Source organism: Ochotona princeps, chromosome 19 (genome assembly GCF_030435755.1).
Source record: "Ochotona princeps isolate mOchPri1 chromosome 19, mOchPri1.hap1, whole genome shotgun sequence".
In the NCBI taxonomy this organism is placed as follows: domain Eukaryota; kingdom Metazoa; phylum Chordata; class Mammalia; order Lagomorpha; family Ochotonidae; genus Ochotona; species Ochotona princeps.
In genome coordinates, this window is record NC_080850.1 from 44,739,124 (window position 1) to 44,761,596 (window position 22,473).

Here is a 22,473-nt window from a genome sequence, read left to right on the forward strand (position 1 = left end):
CAGCTGATCCACATCTGTTTTTTAAAAACAATTTATTTTTATTGGAAAGTCAGATTTGCAGAGAGACTGAAACACAGAAAGATCTTCCAGCCACTGGCTCACCCCCCAAGCGACTGCAGTGTCCACTGCTGAGGCAATCTGCAGCCAGGAGCCAGGAGCTTCTTCCGGGTCTCCCACGAAGGTGCAGGGTCCCAAGGCTTTGGGCCATCCTCTGCTGCTTTCCCAGGCCACATTCAGGGAGCTGGAAGGGAAGCGGAGCAGCCAGGACATAAACTGGCAGCTCCATATGTGATTGCAGCGCATGCAAGGTGAGGATTTACCCACTATGGTGCCTGGCCCAAATCCAAACCTATTTTAATGTGCTTTTGGCTTTGTATGCTAGAATTTCTCCTAAAATAAGATTGCACTGATCATTCTTTTTTTAAAAAAAGGAAAGTATGGAGGGCAAGAGTTTTAAATAGCACCTAAAAAGATACTTATGAAAATTCCAAGTTAAAACAAGAACACACACAAGGGGGTAATTCAACGGCATTTCATATGGAGACTCTAGGTAATGTGTACTTCTCTGTGTGTATGTGTTTATTCCTTTGTCTTTTCATTTTTACTTCCGTTTCTAGGAAATCACTGTTCTCTATGCAGGGAAAGCTTCACTTGCCACACGGCGTGACTTTACAAGTGCATGCAGTGAGGAAGTGAGAGTGGTAAAGCAGACATACTTCCTGCACAATAAAGGGATATACAGATACAGAGTCAGCCTCAACTAGGCCTGCCAAACACTCCAAGGAAATTCTCATTTTCTACAACTTAGGAGCATCATATGGAAGGTATTACTTTGCATTGAAGAGTTGTGCTTGTGGACCAGGAAGGGGCGTGTTGGGCAGTTTACTCCCAAGTGTGAGTGTCTAACACTCCTATTTAATACATTTAAGAAGCCTAAGCAGCAGCATGAAACTGCCAGTCATAATCCTTTCCCTAAGAGTCTTGACTTTACAGGTGTTCCCTCCAAGTGATGGTACAGGAACAGACGTGCAGTAAGGAACTGGCTCAGGGCTGCTCTCTGAATTCCTGGCCTGAGGTCCTATTTACTGATCACACCAGCATTTTCTTCCATAGACTTTGCACTTCTTAGATCATATATTCATCATCCATGTTGATTGCATGAAAGCTGACCCACTGCTCTCATTTTAATTTTGAAACATTCTCCTGTGGCTGGATCAAAGAGTTTCTCTTTAGCATGCTACCTTAGTACACAGCATGCTGTTACGTATGTGTGCATGCATAGTATTCCCATGATAGTAGGTGACAAAGGCCCTACTCAAGTATCCCCACAATTTCTTCAGTAACTCCATGTTTAATGAAAAAACAAAACAGTAGGAATTCACAGCAATTCCTAATACCCCTTTCAATCTGTCTCTACTACAAACAAAATGTAAGACTTGTACTTACACTGTTGTGGAGCAGGGCCAATGGCAGAGCCTTCCGATTTGCCATGATGCAATGAAGTTGCTTAACTTCCTGCAGAATCAGCACCATGGTCAGGGCAAAGGGAACCAGGGACTGGGTGAGGGGTCTGTACCACTGCCAAATACCTCTGTCCTCCACAGCCGGACAGTTCTACAAACAGGCTTCTCCCAAAGAACGGTGGCCCATAACTTAGTGGTCATAAGTGTCTTCAGTCTAGGAATCCTCTTAATCTCCTTGCCCTGTATTTCTACCATTCTTTCGGACCATAGCATTTGGATTCCAGATATTTTCCTGCAATGATTCTGTCAATTTTTTTTTTTTTTAGGACTTCATAATACATCAAAAAATACAGAGAAGGGTAAAAATTATTTAAATTAATAAAGAACACCTACTAAAAGTATCTACAGGAAATACTTTAGTTAATGGAGAGAAAATGAATTCATTCTCCCAAAAGAATCTCTGCTCACCACGGGGAACTTGAGTGCCTTCGGAGGTCGAGAACTCTGAGGTCACCCACCCCCGTTGGGATCTACCACATGGATGGAAGAAGCCCAAATCCTCCCTTGCAGAATCCAAGGTCATCGAACAACAGCCAGGAGCAAAAACGGAAGAACAGTAAACTTCCTTCGGGACTAGGAAGGGGAGCTTTCGCTGGTCCTTACTTAGTTCCAACTTTGGATCCCCACCCTCTTGCAATGACCATCAGGGTCACTCTGGAGCCCCCCCCCAAACACACACACACACACACACAAATTAGAATTGATAGACAGAAAACAACAAGGAAAGCTTAGAACCAGATAGAAAATGGTCAGCGTGGACTCACATATACCTTACTAGGTAGGACACAAAGATTAGTTACTCCTCACTAGGGTAGTGAAGACTTCTCTGTACTTTAGACCCCACCTAAAACTGTTCTGCACCTCAACTCTTGACATATGCCTTGTTAGAGTTATAAGCCAGTTTAGACTATCCTAAAATCTGCCAAGTTCAGCAAAATTATACTTCAACACTATAAACTGCTACACCCGAAAACGAAAATAGACATGAGACAGCTGAATAGAACCCTATAACCATTTTAAGGTGTATAGCAGCCGGTTCTGTGTATAAACTAAAATTGAAATGTCAATGAAGAAGTCACAGGATGTGGTTAAGAACTTGCATTTTTTAACATATTTGTTACTCAATAACATGTCAATCAATTCCATAATGTTGTAAATTGTTGTTGATGTTATGTTGTGGCTTTTAATAGATCGGGATGATACTGTGCCAGCTCTACCTTCAGACCAGAGATGGTCTCCCAAAGAAACTGTAGAATTTAGCTGGACAATAAGATGCTGGATTCTATGCTTGGTATATGCTAGCAATGAAAGAATCTTGACTGAATTTGAACTGTAATACTGCAACAAGGTGGAGGAATCCACCATTGGGGAGAGTACGGGGACTGGTTGGGGAAATCCCAGAGCCTATGAAACTGTCACATAACGCAATGTAATTAATAATAAAAAAAGAGGATCTCTGCTCACACCACTCTGATTGAACATAAAGCAGGAGATTTTATTCACTACAATAAACAAAAGGAAGAACAGCAGGGTCTTCATTTGCAAGTCTCACCTTCTATATGGAAAATCCTATGGACTACAAAGCAAACGGGAAAAAACACTAGAAATCATAAATTAGTTTAGTAAGGTCACAAGACACAAATTCTAACTTGCAAGAAGAGTATAAAATTTAAAATAATCTACTACTCATAATTAATCAAAAAATAAACAGTGTACCAAAATATGCAACATTCGTATGCTGAAAGTGACAGAAGACTAATGAAAGAAATTTAAAGTGATCTAAAAAGACAACTATATTCATGGATTCAAAGACTCACCACTGTTTCCAATCCCCACAAACTGACACATGTTTAACATAACTCCTTTCAAAAGCCCTGGAAGAAGTGTTTTGTGGAGATAACAACAACAACAACAACAACAACAAACCCTAACATTTATATAGATTGCAGAGAACATAAAATACCTAAAACAATTCTGAAAATAAAATGCAAGAATTAGTTCACATAAACTCAAGGCTTATGCAAGGGTACAAATATTTCATGGAAAGCATTGTTTCTTTCCATGCAAACAAAAATCTTTGAAATCTGTGCACATGAGGCATCCAAAAACTTCACAGAAAATGTGTAAAATCAAAAATTATGTATGGATTTAAAAAATTATTTGCGTTGAAATTAACTCATCTTTCAACGTCCCTTTTTTCTACAACTTTTAAAAATTCCTATAGCTATAATATGTGAAAACACTGGAAACAAAAAGGGAAATACATGAGTGGTCCCACAAGACACACAATTGATTTAATTCAACTCAACTAAATTTTTGAAAATGAACAAAATGACAGAATGTTATGATTTATTAACTCCACTTGCAATTTTATGATCTATTTTTAGTATTTGCTTTTCTTTCAAATTTTTGTTTATTTTCATTTCATTCAAACAAAAGAGATAGATATCTTTTATCTGCTTGCTCACTCCCCAAATGCCCAAAACAATCAGAGCTGGCCAGGCTGCTGGCCAGGGCACTGGAACTCAGCTTCAGTCTCCCACGCGGGTGGCAGGGCCCCAAGTTCTTGAACTGTCATCTGGTACCCTCCCTTCCCCTGCTCTAGTACCTGTACTGGCAGGAAGCTGGAATGGCCACAGAGGAACTGGACTGAAACCCAGGAATTCTAAAACAGGACACAGTCCCAAGATCTAGCAAACCACTGTGCCAAATGCCTGCCTCCATGTACTAACATATATTTTTAACTAACTGAGTGGCTTCTTTAAATGGTCCTGATGAAGTCGGTCAAGTTCTTAGGATCAGGAAAGTAACATCAACCCCTTCAAGTGACAGCTTTAAAACACAAACGGAATAGAAATGAACAGAGAGAAGAGAGTGTGTGTGCCTGCAGGTACTGTATCCAAGTTGACAGTGAACATTCAGAAAGGCAGTGATAGGGTATAGTATTTTTTAACATTCGTAATGTATTTAACATGAGACTAACATTTCTTTAAGAAAATTAAGCACAGAATTTAGTCACAGAAGTGCTTTTAGCTGCTGCACTCCACATGACAGCAGGAAAACATAAGAACCTGAATCTAGACATTATCTAAGCATTTGCAAGCATCACTAGTAACACATGAACAATTTCACTGTGGTTTCGTCCATACTCTCTGATACTGCCCTGCAAAACCACAGCAAGAACAAACCAAACAGTATACAGTGTAAACACGCAAAGAACCACATTCAAGTCAGCTTAATGTTGGCATATTCACTGAAAAGTACACCTGATTGCTTGATTGATTTTTTTTTTACTAAAACAATGACTACAACTAAGGATAATAAGCAGGATCTCCACGCTTTTTCTGGAATTCTGGAAAACAACTACAAGAAAGTATGCCACAAGTTTTTGTTTGTTTTATAAAACCTCAATTATTACGTAAGAAGCATGAAACTGGAGCAGGCATTGGGTGCAAAGATGCTGCATGGGGTCCCCGTGTCCCATATCGGAGCACCAGGGCTCAAGACGTGTGGTCACTCCCAACTCCAAGTTCCTGCCAACGCGCACCTGGGCAGCAGTGATGAACGCTCAAGTAATCAAGTCCCAGCCGCTCGCTCTGAGATTGCAGCTTCTGCCTGTCCCAGTCTGCTTTCTTCTGGGATTTGGGGACTGAATCAGAAGATGGGAGATTTCCCCTTCTTTCTCTCTGCCTTTCAAGTAACATAAATAGATAAATGAGATCCTATTTAAACACTGAGGATGGAACCCAAGTTGGTGAAAAACCTGCATTTTTCCAAGAAGCACAACAAAAAGGGTCTAAAGATGAATCAGACAACCAACACCAGGGCTTTGAGTGTGGGTGCTGAAACCATCAAGGCCCTTGTCAAGCCTAAGGAGTCAAGCTCAGGATTCTGGAGGCAACTCAATCCACTTGGCTACATACTGCCCAGCCTAAGCTTGGGAAGAATGCTTTTGCCTGCAAGGCCAGGAGTCTTAGCCTGTCCCAGCCAAACACCAAGGCAAAAGGCAAGACCACACCACGATCAAGAGCAAGAACAAGGCAACTACCCAAACCACACTTCAGGCCAAGGATTAAGCCCATTTCTATACCCACACACGTCCAGCTGCCAACAAAAGCCAGATGGTAACAGCTTTGTTTGCCAAACACAGCACATGCTATGCCTGGGCTGCGGCCTGCATGAGGCTGGTGTCTCCCTGTGCTGTTCCACAAATAAACTTCCAACTAGAGGAAAAAAGAGAAAGAAAGAAACAAAACAAACTTAAAAAACAAACAATCAAACAAACTGAAACTAGGGAAATCTGGGCCAGTATTCAAGGGACACAGCTTTGTTTTTTCAGTGTAAAGTAGAGGGAAAAACATCTTGCCTTGTTACTTTCCACTCTATTTTCGACATCCCCCAGTCACAAAACCACTGCTTTTGACACAGGCATCCCTTATCGGAGTGGAGGATGAAGTCCCGGGTGCTCTGCTTCCAATTCAGCTTCCTACTGATAAATGCATCCTGTGAAGCACTGGATACGGGCCAAGTACTCCTGCACGCACCAAACAAGTAGGAGAGACCCATATGCACTTCCTGGTTCCTGGCTTACTGCTTCAGCCTGGCCCTGCTTACAGGGCATTAAAAAAAACACAACAACCTGCAATTCGATCAGCAGTATTCACTATCCCATTGTTCAACACAAAGGATACCTTAGGTTTGCCCAGATATACAGTAGTAGAATGCATTAGCCATTACAAGTCTCAGTGATTTCAGAAAGCAGATGGTAAACTCCAAGGCATTTTGGTGTGTACTGTCTGTGATTAATGACGTTACCACAAGCAGGCACCCTGTGCCATATGAGTCTCCACAGTAAAAAATGTGAGATCCCCCAAGGGCACACTGTGCAGAGGTTACGAACAAGGTTTAACTACCAACAACAAATCTCCCTGAAACCACGGTCATGGCTGAATGCTGAGCTTTGAATTCCATCTTAAAGCATATTAATCATTAGAACATAAAGTACTTCCTGGCGCAAGCAGTGAGAGCCTAGGAAAGGGCACCTCAGAACTTAATGGAAGGTGATTGGGGCCAGTCTTTTTTTTTTTTTTTTAATTCCATGTAATGATGAAATGAAATAGTAGGCATCAAAATGGGTTTAAAATTATAGGGCATCAGACAAACATTAAGTATTGTAATTATGTTCCAGTTTGGAAAAATAAAATCAAAACGTTTGTCCATGATTTTTAAAAATCAGTAAATAGCAGTAATTTAGTTAGTTAAAATTATCTTCTGTTACATACGTAAGCAATTACACATATTCAATATTAATTCATATTAAGTAACCACAGTGTTAATTTCTTCTTGATACTTGTTAATCCTAGGGGAATTTTAGATATATCATAAAGTAGTCTGAAAGCAGTACATTTAGATAATATTTCTGTATCTTAAAATGATGTCATCAAATGTTTGACTATCCATGTGCGACAGGATCATCTAATTAAGAGTTTATAGTCTTTAAGCTTGCATATACTTAAAGCATGGGAAACTTTCTATTCACATTCAAGAACAACTAAAAGCTACACCTAAAATATAAAAACTGAAGAAAAGTCTTCAAGGCCACAGAGAGCTGGATACTTAGAACATGAAAAAGTAGAGCTGAAAACAAATTAATTTTGACACCAGTACTTCTGAAATTCATATACATTGCATTTTTTTCCAAAAAAAGTTCTACGAACTTGTGAGGGTTCCTCATATTTCCTTTAAAGGCAGAAATCCCACAGTCTCCTAGGCTGAAGGGGACAGAATGGAAACATTCCCAGAGCCCACAGGTGAGAGGATAAAAAATGTGCAGTGAATATAATCCATTGGGCATTTGGGAAGCGGACAACACACTCTGAGAAACACAAATAACACTTGCTTATGAAATTCCTATGTCTTGGCGAATGTCTGCTCTCCAGCACCTGACCTGGCTGACCACACACACATACTTTTAGCTTTGAACACTAGAGAGAGCATATAAAAGATGGGCGGGGGAAGGGAGTCAACCACTGCCTTCCCTCACCTTTGTGTTGTGTATAATATTATAATATGAAACTTTGTCCTTATTTCTTAAAGCATTGGAGTGTCTAAAACTGACTTCAAAGAATATCCCATATCCTTTCAAAAATGCTATTTTCAAGATAATTTAAAACTCATATGGACTAATGATTAGAAAGATGTACTACATTCAAGAAGCAGGGGGAAAAAAGCAGCTAAAATAAACACACATTCCTTTAAGTCTGCATACACTATTACAAGAAAACAGAATTATAATTCTAACTGCTTAAAGAACTTTAAAACAGGGCTGGCATGGGGACTCAACAAGCTAACCTTCCACCTGCAGGTGCTACTATCTCATATGGGTACTTGGACATGTCCTGGCTGCCCCACTTCCAATCCAGCTCTCTGTGGCCTTGGAAAGCAGCAGGAGCTGGCCCAGGTCCTTGGGACCCTTCACTCACGTAGGCTCCTTTCACACCAGCTCAGCCTTGGCCATTGCAACTATGGGGAGTGAATCGTCAGATAGCTCTGTCTCTCCTCATCTCTGTAAATCTGCCTTCCAACTTTATATATATTTAACATACATATACATTAAATATACATAATAGTGCATATTATATAATATACATCACATACATTATATGTTATGTGTAATATGTGTAATATCATGTTATATTATATGTGTTATATATAATATATAACATATAATGTATATAACATATAATGACATATTTAATATATATGCACACACATGTTAAAGGGAAGTTTTAAAAGCCATCCCTGAACCCACTGGGATGTCAAGGCAAGGCTGTGTCTGGAGATGCGGCCTGAGGCCTCCAGGTCACACACAGGGTTCACAGGAGGAGACTGTCTCCAGAAGCTCCTCTTTAGAGAACAGTTTGGGAGAAGCTGTCAGGAGCTCAGAGGCTGAGGACACTGCCCTCACCGTGACACACAGCAGCCAGGCAGGGACTGGATAGAGGTCATCCATCCACCTCGGAGGGAAGACCATGGGATGGGAGGGAGGGAGGAGAGTGGCACCAGACGGAATCAAAGCAGGGGAGACAAGCACCCCCTCCATTCAACCCACAAACCATGCCATGGATAATGGAATGGGGAGATAAAGAATTCACACGCAAAAGGCCAACAGACACTTGAAAGAGGTTGGGATCACCAATCTCCAGGGAAATACAAACAAAATCCACCATGAGATTACCTTCAGCCCACACTGAATGCCTGTTAGCCATTAAAAAAAAAAAAAAACCCTAACAAACAAATACTGCCAATGATGTAGAGGGCGGAAGAGGTACCCTAACACACTGTAAGCGGGAATGTAGGGGATGTAAACTAGTACAATCGTAAAGTAGACGGAAGATTGAAATTTCAGGTGGAAATCTGAAAACAGACCAACCATACAATGCAGCCATTCCTACATGAAATTTGCTCAATTAAGCTATGAAATCAACTTAGATGTCCATCAACTGATGACAGTAAGAAAATGTGTTAAATACATACTACGGAATATCAGTCATAAGAGATGGAATTCCATCTCTTAACAACACGGATGCAACCACAGACCATTATGCTTAACAAAATAAGCCAGTTGCACAAAGATAACATGTCTTCCCTTATATGTGGTAGTTATGACACAATACAGAAAAAAGTATATAAGAATGAAATTGACAGCTTATGACTTGATTACTGTACACAGCCCTTGTCTATATTCCTATCAAACAATGGTCTGTGTTTTACCTGTTGAACATTATGCCTACTGCTGAATTAATCCTGTGATTATGAAGTAAATTAAAATGGCGTCAATGAAATTTTTCTTGAATGGCATCAAGAAAAAGACATTAAGGACAGTTATTGAGTGAGAGTGATAGGGAAGGAAATATACTTATTTTATTAGAATTCATCTATGAAATCTACTCTCTTCACATTAAGGAAAAACTTGAATATCCTTACTATATATCTATTGCATGTCTTCTATACTTAGTAAATAATCAATGGAGAAAAAAAGATGGTGGCTCTGATTCTTGGGAAATTTGGAAGAATAAACTGAAAATTGGAAGAGAGTCAACATTTACTCAGTGCATGAGTACCTGCTACATGTCAGCTCCTGCTTTAGCACCTTGAGTATTCAAGGGCACCAAATGAAGGTCACTGACTTCCAGAAGGCAGAAAGCAAACAGCCAAAAACACAACAAATAAAGAGCAAAGGCGGCACAGGGAAGGAGGACCAAGAATTCCAGAGCACACAACAAGACCTGGAGGTGACACAAGGGGTCACAGGGAAAGGGGAGACTTGAGCAGCACTGGAGTGAGACAGGAGATGCAGGTCCAGAGTGGAACTAACCATGGAAACACAAACAAAACATTTATTCCTGGAACAGCAAGGTGGCCAGCATGTAGGCTGGGAGGGCAGGGCACTAAGAGGGAGGCAAGGAACATGAGACTCACCTGCAGGGATCTGAGCGCACCCCTGGGATCTGACGGGATCTGACGCTGTGCTGACTGCTGACCTAAGGAAAAGATGGACGAAGCCCAGGAGGAGGAGGATGGGGGCTGTGGCAGCAACCCAAATGAGAAGGCGGCGGCTTGGCTCCAAGTGGAAGTAGTGCGGGAGGGCAGAGCTGGTTAGAAACTGGAAGCATGCTGAAGATGGCTCCAGCCAGGCTTTCTGATGTGCCTGGATGGTAAGAAGGGAGAATCTACAGTGCCTCCAAGGCCTAGAGGGACAACATTTGAGTTCTAATACCCCACCAAAGAATGGATAACAGAGGAAGAAAAGTCAGTAAGGACAGAGAACATGACATTCTTCACGGCAAGTAAAGAAAGGTTGTTTACATGCCATTAGAGCTGAAGACATTAGGGTACTATACTCTCATAGATTATATCATTAGGGCAGCAAGAGACCACCAGACTCAGTGGCAGGGAGCCACTGACAACTTGGACAGGAGCACTGGTGCACCTGGGAGAGGTCAGATCTGAAGGGACTGACTCAGCAATGCATGGGAGCGGACAGCAGACAGCTGGTACACACAGCTGTTCCAAAGGGAGCTAAGATGCGAGATCATCTCCAAACGAAGTTATGGTGTAGAAACGATCATAGTATCTTTTTTTTGCACGCTGACAAGCACTACCTTAGAGCAGAAAATGATGCTCCATGAGAGATGGGGAGGATTACTGATAATTTTCTGGAGTAGAAGAGGGACGGGCTATCACACACAGGTGGGACAACTGGCTTCTGGCCCTTTATATCCTTAAGCAGAACCACTTGGAAATGGGTCAAGATCAAGGTCTTCCTGAGATAACTGAAGGTTGCACAGTGAGCAACCAGCTGAGATGTGGCAACAAAGGGAACGGACAAGCAGCCAACAATTCCCAAGTGAGAGGTGCAAGCACAAGACAGTGATTCCAAACATGACCGACCAGTCACCAAAATGGGGACGGAAAACATGGCATCAAGGCGGTACAGGCTGGTCCCCAGGTCACCCACCAGCTGGGCAAGGTAGGACTGCAGGACAGCAGGCCGGAGAACTGGGCGTGGGGACCCAACATTTTCACTGGGGAGTCCTGCAGAAGGCTTAGCATTGCAGTTAATCTAGCAGAGAGAAAGCTCTAGGGTTACCAAAACATCATGGATAAAGCCGCCAGCACAGGAAGCAGAGACAGCAGTGAGGAAGAAGGTGGCAGCTGCAGAGAAAGGCCCTCTTTAGCAAGCACAGACAGGACCAGTCGATGCATTCAGTCTCCTGCTGGTCCGTGTACTTTTCTCATCTATCCCTGGACACCCTTAATAAATGACATTTCTGTTTTCATTTGAATAGCATTTCCCTACAAAAACCTAAGTCCCACGTTGGCTTGGGCCACAAGTTCTGCTTGCTATGGACACTCATTAGGCTAGTGCCATGCAGACTGGACACTTCCAGAAAGGCAAGATGTGAGTCAGTGTGCACGTTATGGAGGCACATCAGAGAAATGGGTAAGAATGCAGGGAAAGAGGAGAAATAGAAATTACAAAGGACAGAGAAGGCATAACAACAATGTAGAGGGTGAGGCAGAACAAAGCGTGGAGGTTAAAGGCCTGGAAAATAGCAGGAAGCGGACCACAGGGGGGACGGGGAAGCTGGTGAGGGGCACCCAATGAAAGGGGAAAGCAGACTCCATCTCTCTCTCTCTCTCTCTCTCTCTCTCTCTCTCTCTCTCTCTCTCTCTCTCTTTCTCTCTCTCTCTGCCTCCCCATGGAGAGGACAGCTGTAACAACCTCCCAGGAGTCTGTGAGGATTGAGCAGCACTGAACTGACATCATTCCAAATTTATTCTACAACATGCGTCATGTCACAGAACAGCGATGCCATTTCTAAGCTCCTCTATGCTGCAGGAACCAGAGCATCAGGGAAAGCACGAGACTGGAAAGAGGGGACGAAGGCCTTCCTTTGGCCGTAGTGGCCGCTGACCTCACTCCACAGCTACCTGAAGTGAGAGAGGCAGCTCAGCCCAGCCACGCCCACTGCCCCTTTTCCAAATCTAAAATACATCTACATATCCAACTCCTTTGATAGCTTTCTGCTCACGCTTTATTATGAAAAGTAGAAAAAGGAGATAGAGGAAGACTGCGCGGAAATGGGCAGGTATTTTTGGAAGTAGGTTGAATGGCAGGTGTGCGGCGCAGCCAGCTAAGCCACTGGTAGGAACACCTGCATCGCATCTGAAAGTGTCCATTGTAGTCTAGGATGCTCCACTTCCAGTCCAGCTCCCAGATTATGCCTGGGATAACAGAGAAGGTTGGCGTATGTCTTTGGGCCCCTGTATCCACATGGGAGACCAGGAGGAGGCTCCTGGTTTTGGATCGGCTCAGTTCCAACCATTGCAGAGACCTGGGCAGTGAACCAGCGGATGAAAGACCTCTGTGTGGGTAAGATCTGCCTTTCAAATAAAAAGAAATTGTTTTTCAAAAGGTAGTACGTTAAAGATGAAATTTTTATTTTTCTTAAAATGAAAAGCATTTATAGTTTTTTCATGATATGATTATGTTCCATAAAGTTTTTATTATCTCTTGCATTGCAGGAGTTACTACAGATCTTGCTATACAAGTTGAGAATGCATTACTCAAAAAAAAATTGAAATAGAAAATGAGGAAAATGTTTCTTTTGTCTACACATCCTATGGGTAACTAAGCACACCACCCAAAATCCTCATCTAAAACATCCTTCCAGAGGCCACATCCACCTGCCTCGAGAGGGGCAGGGACTTCAGGGCACAGCTTCATACTTTGTGTTTGGATCATTTACGATCTTAAGCACAGTGACTGACACATACCAATATCCCATGCTATTCATAATTCACGTATTAGTAGTCCACAGGAAAACGCTAAGACCCAGCAAAAGGCGGTTCCAGGATCAGACTTCAGACGACAATACGCTTCTCTTTTTACCTTTGCGAGACAAAGAACTCCCTCTTTCAAACTCCTATTGCCCGTGTGACTGGATCAGGGTTAAGCTGAGAGCTGGGGACAGTGCAGGTTTCCCACTGAGAGCCACAGAAGCCCTACCACTGGAGCTCCCAGCGTCTGCTTGAGCAGGAAGCTAGAGTCAAGTGCTGCAGCCAAGAATAGAATCCAGGTGCTCCAACGCAGAACACAGGCATCCTAAGCACCAGGCTAAATGCCTTCTCCCAAGAATAGGCTTAATTTACAAAATGTTCTGGAAACATTCTGTCTTCTATGTAGTTCCCTAGATTGGCACATATCGTAATAAGTACTAGACACACCCGTGTTCTCAGCTTGGAGGGTGCAGTGAAAACATAGATGTACATAGGCACATATTTGCACTTGGACACTATGTTCAACTGGGTCCACCTAACATTACTAAACTGCTGGTAGATGACTCATTCACTCTCAACGATAAAAGCCAGCAGATTTGCGGTGTGTGTGTGGTGATGGACATCTCTTTTTCTTTTTCCCCTTTCTTTCTCAGCCATGACTTTATTCCAGAAGATTATGGAATTGGGCATTAAGATTTTTTTTTCCACAAAGGTCATCACTTGTTTTATCCCTTAAGGATGTCCCATCCCCGAGCCATTCCCACCTGAGCATGTGTGGAAATTCAGGTTATGAGTCTCTGTCCTAGGGGAAATGTCCATTTTAGTCATTCATCCAAAAGCAGTCTTTTGATATGAGAGAACATGAAAGAACCACTAGAATTAGAAGGAAACAGACTGGATCAGTATTTTTTTCAACTTGATATTACTATAAAAGTGGCAAATTTCTCCCATCATGACAGGTTACCTGTGTGACACTAGGGAAGAGACTCTATTAACAATCACCAAACTTGCTTTTGTTAGGCAAACACTGCATTCCAATTCTGTAGTTGAAAATACAGGTGTACCAGGATGACTTAGTCATTGGACACAGGCATGTCATTTGATTTCCTCCAGTTATTCTACATAGTAACATTCATCCCCCACAAGTACAGTGTTGCTATCTTCTGTCTGACAGGGCAGAGTGGAGCTTAATTCCTTTGGAACTTTCCTGCCTTTCCATTTTCAAAAAGAAAATCAGCTTACGCCACAAAGGGCAACATTTGTCCTCAGCTGACAGGCCACCTTGTGAGTCTACTTTGATTTAGACATTAATTAGATACGTCTTTATCTTCTTATTTCAGTTGATGTTACTTTCTGGTTCTTTTTAAATGTGAAATATTGCCAAGTTCTTGGGTCTTATGGGAAACCTTGATCTGGAGTGGTTCTTCCTAATGGCTTTTCAACATAAGGAAAATGTCCCTAGTACCTATTACCTTGGAAAAGAAACAAACGGGGTCTTAGAGTAAGACCATTACTTGTACCTTGTATATATTAGGAAGAGGTGACTTTTAATCAATAGCATGAAAGATTCTATAGTAAATCTAATTACTAGGTAACATACCACATCAGGATCCAATACAGTGAGTTTCTGCTTGATAAGATTCCAGTAGCAAAGCCTATGTATTTCACAACATGATAAAGATTATACTTCTAAGGCAATATGATAACAAAGTAGAAGGGGCAGCAACATTCATTTTTCTCCATTTGAAAGATACATACAATGCTGTATAGCATCAAGCACCCATATTAACCGTTCTTTTTGTTTTTTAAGCCATACTATAAACGGCTATGTCACAGCTTTATTGATATCATTGTTGAAGCCTCACTATGTTCACTGAAGTAACTGTCTATTTGCTAAGTGGAAACTGCAAGGTCTAACTTACTGACCAATAATATAACCTAAATTCTGCTAACTAAAGTTAGTGTAACTCAAGAAAACAATGAATTTTACCCTGAAGACATTAAAGTTACACAGTAAGTTCTAAATTGAGTGGCTTACTCCAAATGTGAGAGTCAAGATCTATACAATCACTGCTGCTAAAAGGAACAACAAAACAAAACAAAACAAACAAACAAGAAACCGAAAACTCCAACATGGATTGACAAATCCAAAACTTTCACATCCTTGACTTCTATGAACATGTAAAAAGGAAGAGCAGGGAGTCTGGTGGCTAAATGCCAGAACCCTAACCCTCAATTAACTCCTGCTGAAGCATCAGTTCTCCACCAGAAACCCAGGACCCTGTGCAAGTGACCGGCCTCTCCGGGCCTCCATTTTCTCACCTGTTACATGGACAGCAGCAGGACTTGGCTCTCCTGTCTGTTGCTGAGGAGCTCAGGATTGAACAGTAACACACTGAGAGGAGTGTAAAGCAGAGAGTAAGATCTACGCTTTAGCTTTCTACGAAGCTGTCAGCACAACATTATTTCTACTTATACTTAACGTCGAAAAGAGCTGAAAATAGACTATTCAATACTGAAGTGACATACAGTAAGTACATGCAATGGTTGTAATACTATTCCACAAAAAAGAAGCTGCACAGTATTTTCAACTCTTGAGCTTGCATCATCTTCTCTAAGCTTAGATATGCATAGAAAACAAAAGGAAACAGAGCAATATGCTTAGGATACCAGGCCTAGACTTATATGACAGTAGGTTAAGCCATTTCTTACAATAGCCAGATGTTTTTATTGGGAGTGTCTTCTCCTTTTCCCATCCTCTCTTCTTCCCTCTCCTCTTGTCCTTCCCTCCCCAGCTCTCCATCGCATAAATACATAAATCCGTAAATCATGTGTATTTGTGCACAGTATTAAGGATAATTTGTGTTTTCTTAGAAACTTTTCATACATTTCCAAACTTTTTAATAATACCTGCATATTCTGTTACCTCTAGAATCATAAAAAGGGAAAATGTTCACTTTCTAAAGGATCATTTGTTACTTATTAATCTTGTTTTTACCTTGATGTCAATCATGCACAATTTCACCAGAACTTAATGAGTAATCTAATGGAATTTTATCTCTCTCAATTTTTTTTTTCATGAACCAATTCTACAGGTCCTATAATTTGAAAGTATGTTTTGGCCAAATGTGTATTTCTAACTCTTCCTATATTTAGATTTAAATATTTGAGATTCTCGGGGCAGTAAGGACGGGAAAGAACATAATCTGAGGAACAGTGACACCTGTCACAGTGATTTTATTATCTATTACTCTGCTACTGCCTGAAGCACACTCTCTATTACTTTGGGGCTGCCTGAATTTCTTGTCAGCTAATTCTCTGAGTATCGAATGCGTCAATTCAATGGAAACAGAAAGTTCCAGCACGATGGTGATCGCCCATCTGCATTTCCCCAGGACCATGCACACGTGGCCCAGTCACAGGATACCCAGAAGCAGCATACCCAGGTTGGGAGGGTGGCGGGTAACTGTTGCACAGGGCTGTGAAGGTACAGCTATTGCCACCATTTCATGAACATTAAATTCCACCCATTTACAACTTCAGACCTTGGAAAATACTCCAGAGATTATTTCCTGTAATATTTCCTGGTAATGAGTTTTCTAGGCATGGCCTCATTAACCAAAATATACGCAACAGGATTTCCCAGAGCAATAAACCACAGAACTTAGAGTGGGTAAGCCATTAAAAAGCACGGAACATTTAAAAGCAAAAATATTTTGCAGGCAATTGTAATTTGTTAGGTTTAGTTTCATCATTCCAAAATCAGATTGTTCCCCATAAGCTTTTAAGTGTTTCCCAATTACACTGGAGTTGAAGCTGCTGGGTTTGTTATGCAAGGAACATCATGGCTGCTTTCCATTCCAGTCACAATGCTGACAGGCGTCCCCACGGAAGGGGCCAATCACAGAGTGACTTGAGCTCCCTGACAGAGCATCTCAGCTGAACTGGCTCCTTCATGAGAAGCATGCTTACCCCAGGAGCTTCTCCAGAAAAACAGATGTCGCACCCAAGATGTGTGTGTGTATATGTACAGAAGTAACTACACACACAGGTGCTTCAGAAAAACTGTGGAAATGAAATTCAAATATAACCTTTTTTAAGAATAAAATTTTTTGATATTCATGTATATATATGAACTTTTGGAGTCCATATAAAACTTCTGCTATCTTTTTCATATATATGTACATATATGTGTGTGAACACATACACACATATATGCACATATATACACACACAATCACAGAAAATGGAATTAAAACATAGAAATACAAAATACAAACTCCCTCAACATAAAATCCCATAAAACTCAAGATGCTTTCCTAGGTGATAGCTATTCCTAAAGAACAAGGGGGGTTCTGAGAACTTAATTTCTCACTGCAATATAAACTGAAAAAAAAAAACAGGTGCCTTTGAAGGGTGTTTTAGGATTAGGAAACAGTAAGAAGTGAGAAGAAGCCAGTCCAGGAGTGTCAGGTGGATGATTTCCGGTGATAACTCTTGCTCCGTCTCCCCTGGAGGGTGAGGAGATGGCATGGGGGCACTCCCAGGCACAGCCTGCTGACTCCTTCCTGGGCGTATTCTCTTGCAGAAACTCAGCAAGCAAAAAGATTGGAGTATCCCAGGAAACTCCAGCCAAGCCTTCACTCTTGACTGGTCCACTTCTGCTCCCATTAAACTTCTCCTTAGCCCCTGTCTTAGGTATGTTCTGTCTTCAAAACTATCCTGGAAAAACCACAATTCTTCTCCAATTAGTGATTTCACCTTCTTCTACCCAAACTTTGCTATATATTTGACATTTGCTTTTACATCGCTTTCAGCAGTATGCGAGTTGCTCTCATAATTATTCTCTTTGAAGATGCCTTACCCTTCTGAGGGTCTCAAACTTAACAGCAGTGTAGACATGCTACAATGTGTTGATACTAGTTCATTTTGCTACAAAAAAGCTTTTTGCAATCCATGCATACATTTTTTTCACTGGGGCACACTCTATGAATGTTTTTGAAGACCCCTCATATGCAGTCCAGCACATACAGTGCTCTGTCATAAAAACCAAAGAGTTGAGTGCTACAAGATCATGGTCATTAAAATCTAAACTAACACAGAATCCAGTTGTAGTGGAAGTGAATTTTGCTCCCGGGGGAAAAGGCTGTCTGTTTAGAGATTCCAATCTCTCCCAGATCTGTGGGTTCTGCTAACACCAACATTTGTTGTAAAACAATTTACCAGTGAGATCTTCAGCAAAGAGGCAAACTGAAATCCCCAAATGTTAGAACATTTGAGACATATTTTGGAAAAGCAATAGCTGCATTTCTACATGTTTTCAGTGAAAAGGTATCATGCACACCCCTTGGACCAGATTTGGCTAACTCTACTCCACAGCATGAGGTTCAGCCCTCGGTTTGGTCATCGTTTTTTTCAATGTGCAGAAACAACATGGATTGGTTCTGCATCCCAAGCCTTTTGCTATTCATTCCTTCTCCTATCTACCTCTTCATATCTTACTCTGTTTGTAGATTTGGAACTCTTTGCTTTGACTCTCTTTCTCCAAAGCACTTATTTTTAATGGAAATGTTCAATATGTGGCTATAGTATTTGAGTATTTTGCTATTACTTATGGCATCAGTTCATTACACAATAACCTGGGTGAACTGTTTCCCTCAAAATTGCTATCTCATCATCTTTCTAAGTTTTGACATTCTTTACTCAAGTCTTAGGGTACTACTAAGCACAGAGCATACCTTTGTTTATAAATCAACATATACTCATTCTCAATTCTGCTTTCTTTCCCCAGTTCAATTCTGAGAGTGGCTATTCAGAGATGTAAGGCCTACATATTACTTATGTTGAATAGCAGGATAAATGCATTCCCAAATAAACTACTGAGCTCACTGAGACCAGTAAGTATACTTACTCATCTTAGTACAATAAAAAGGCAGTAGAGAACTTGGAACATAGCAGGTGCTGCATAAATATACTCAATTATATTTAAGGCTTTTCCATTATAGCTTAGAAGGAAGGATGATTCATATTATTTCTGAAAACTGGAGTTATGTGAGGTCTGAGAGTAGAATATAACTGCTCCTAGTCTTTCTAGAAATTTTGTTTCCTTTCTTCCAATCTAGGATTCAGTTATAACCAACAGAGTTAATATACTCAGCCACAAATGACACTGTAATAACAGCTCTCTTTGGTGGGCAGAGGAGTCTTGCTATTAATTACTGAACTGTTTCAAGGCAGCTACTGCTCCTTTTGGCTCCACCTTGCTCTCTGAATTAATAGATGGCTAAAGTCCAGAAGATTTCTACCACAAAAAGCAATTTCAAAATAACCTCACAGAAATATCTAATTTTGGTGTGGACTTTATGCAAAGATAAAGGACAGAACACTTGAAAAATGAATCAATGAATGAATGAAAACCAACTCCATCTCAACTAGAACGAAACACACACACACACACACACACACACACACACCAAAAACATTAACTGATATGGGGATCCAATAATAATCAATTTTTTTAACTCTCAATTTCTGTTCCATATTGATAAAAGCTCATTGCCAACCTAAAGTCTAAAAGTACAGCATTGTCAATTAAGCAATTAAAAAGTCTAAATATGCTTGCACGGAATTATAAACACTCAGAATATTGAATATCACAATTGATATATAGCAACATTTCCATCTCAAAGCCATATGTATGGATACCAGTAAGTCCTGCAGTCCACGGACTTCTGAGCTATTGCTTTGCCTCTAAACTACATTGAAGGCCTGTTCCAGTCACATGTGCAGTGCTACCCTGAAAAGATAAATGCTGAACAACTGTAAGATGTCATGGGTTAAAAACGCCCTATAAATATTTTGTCCTCAAAATAGCTTTCACTCACAACATATAAATAGTCACTGGGCTGCAGACTCAGCAGGTGTCTATCTGCTGCCATGTTCAAGCCGGGGCTGCCACCTTCACAAGAAAGCATCGCCCACACGCTTCACCATGGCAGTGAGATCTGTACCCACACAGGCCCTGCTGGAGGCTCGGGGAGCTTCCAAACCATCCAAGCAAACCTTCCCAATTAATCAAACCCCTTTGCCTACCTGGCTGTACATACAACACTAGGCTTTCTTTAAAAAAAAAAAAAAAAAGGTTTCTCCTTAAAAAATAATAGAAACAAATTCAGAATGATCAACGGACTCCACAATTTGCAACTTTGTGACTCCAAATCAAGACAAATCAAAAGCTGCAAGGACCAGTGAAGCAGCTGGGCTCCAGACCCACTTGGTCTCCAGCGCTGCGCGGCGCAATGCTGCAGAGTGGAGCCAGCTGCTCTCCCTTGGCCCCGTCCAGAGCGGTGGGAGGACGCTGACCTGCCGCATCGTCCAAGCAAGCAGCGCCCACAGTTGCGAGGCGCGGGCCACCCCACATCCGAGTCCTGCGCCTTCAATTCCCACAGCCCCGGTTGCAACACACCATGCTAACCACAGGAGCATGTCTGGTTCGTTCCTTTAATAAATAATAAAGCCACGCCGTAATGTTTCAGATGCAGATCTAGGCTATTAAACTCCTCAGATTAAAAGGGTCACAAAACAGAATAGCATTTTCAGACTGGGCGTTTCAACTTAAAGCCCCTCCATCTGGCAGCCACTGGTGGGGCGGAGAACCCCGGGAAACCCAGCGGCTTCTCCCACTGCTTGGAAGCCCCTGGCGGCGAGGACGACCAACCCCCAGGGCAACCCACAGAAACGCCACTGGCGGCTGGTGCGCGTGAACAGGCGAGAATCTGGGCACACCCTCCGAGTTTCAGTTCACAGGGAGCGCGGGGGTGGACCGGCGGGGACCCTGGCCCGGAGACCCGAGGAAACCACCCTTTCTTGGCTTCAGAAACTGGGTAATTCCGGCCACAGACGACGCACGCCCATCCCTCACGGCCACCCTTGCTTCGGAAGTTAGTCCTGTCTCCCACACAGCCCTGCCGTGGACACCCAGAGCTGCTCACCCTGCCCGCAGGAGACCCCACCCCTTCGGGCCACACCGGCCCCGCCTCGCTCCGCAGCCTGAGTTACGCAGCTGCAACCCTGACAGGGTCTCGGTTTCTCTCCCTCCTGATCGCTGCAGGGCAGAGCAGGGAAAAAGGGGGAGCCTGGGGTGTGATGAGGAAAAGGGAGGGGGTAAGACAAGACCACTACAGCCCTGGGACGCAGTGGCGAGACCGGTGCGCAACACACACACAGGTGCTCGCCTGGGTGCTGCTGCCCGGAGTCCACGCCAAGTGGCGACAGGACCTAGTGAGGGGGTGTCGGAGCCCCAGGGTGTCGGGGCACTGCGCTCAGAGGGGCACAGAGGATGCTTTGAAAACCGCCAAAGTGACAAAGTTCCACAGCCTCTCCAAGGCCACAGGCCAGGCTCACCCCGCAGCAGTAGGGGTGGCCCTGCGCCCCGTGGGGCTCAGGGGTCTCGGTGAGGGGGCAACAAGCAGGGGGCCGAGTTTTCCCTTGCTGCCCTCCTTGGCCTGGCCCACCGCCCGAAGCCCGGCTTCCCCCCAGCTGCGGCTCGGGAGCTGCCAGCCTGAGCGCACTGGGCAATCCCGGGCAGCACGGAGCAGGAGAGCGCACTTCCCTCGCCTGCCACCCTCGCCCTGAGACCCCGGCGCGCGCCCCCATCGCCAGCCCTGTGGAGGAAACACTAGTTGATTTTGTCCTCGTTTAAAAAGAAAAAAAAAAGTGCAAGAACAACTCTTAGAGGAGGCGCCCGAGCCCAGAAAAGTCCCGTGCAGCCATCTGCGCCGTTCCCAGGAGTTAGCAAAGCCGCGGCTCCCCAGGCCCCCAGGGACGCGACGCATCCCGCTCCCAGCCCAGCCCGCGCCCCTCACCTCCTTAAGTTCTTTGGCTACGTCCTTCAGGTCGCCCAGAACTAACTCCAGGTCCTCCACGATGATCTTGATCTGCTCCTTCACCTTGGTCGTGGAGGCTGCCGGCGGTCCCTCGGCTGGAGCGGACGACGAGGGGGTCCCCTTGGACTTGGCTGACATTCTCTGGGGGCGGGCGAGGCAGGTCAGCACAGGCGGGCGGGCGGACGCTGCTGCGCGCCCTCGTGGCTGGCGCTGCTCCGGCCGCGGCCGCCCGGGTCCCCCCGCATCCCGGGCGCTCCCCGGGCACCGGCGGCGGGTGGCGGTGCTGGGCGTCCGGCCGCGCGGCCGCACAGCGCTGCTGCCATGGACTCGCGACCGCGGCGCTCGGCGCGGGGCCCGCACACGGCCGAGCAGCGCGCCTGCGCCTCCGCCCGCCGCCCGCGCCGCGCACCCGCTCGCTCCCCGCCCGCTCGCCACCGGGCGCGCCGGCTGGCAGAGAGAGACAGCGCCCGCGGAGCGTCCCCCGGGCCCAGCGCGCCGGGATGCGAGGACGCGAGTTCCAGTCTGGGGAGCCCCGCGCCCTGGGTCTGAAAGGCCCCCACTCACCCTCCACCCTCTATGCATACACTTGAACACACTTGCATCACACGGGGGCTGTGGGCTGTGCACACCTGGCTGGCCTTCCTCTCGCCCTGCCCGCTGGCAGACATTAGGCTTAGTTTGGGCACGGGCGCGGCGGGATCCGGAGTTGGAGTAAAGTG

The 22,473-nt window shown here is 43.8% G+C and overlaps 1 protein-coding gene across 1 annotated transcript in view; it reads right to left on the reverse strand.

Annotated features, from left to right (window-relative positions):
* The window catches only part of PRR16 (proline rich 16), a 137,264-nt gene extending 115,140 nt beyond the window's left edge, over positions 1-22,124 (reverse strand). The window contains exon 1 of the mRNA XM_004586356.2: positions 21,734-22,124. Within this exon, the coding sequence (XP_004586413.2) occupies positions 21,734-21,892 (159 nt within the window). The 5' untranslated portion in view covers positions 21,893-22,124. The remainder of the gene's footprint in view (positions 1-21,733) is intronic.
* Positions 22,125-22,473: the final 349 nt, after the last annotated feature.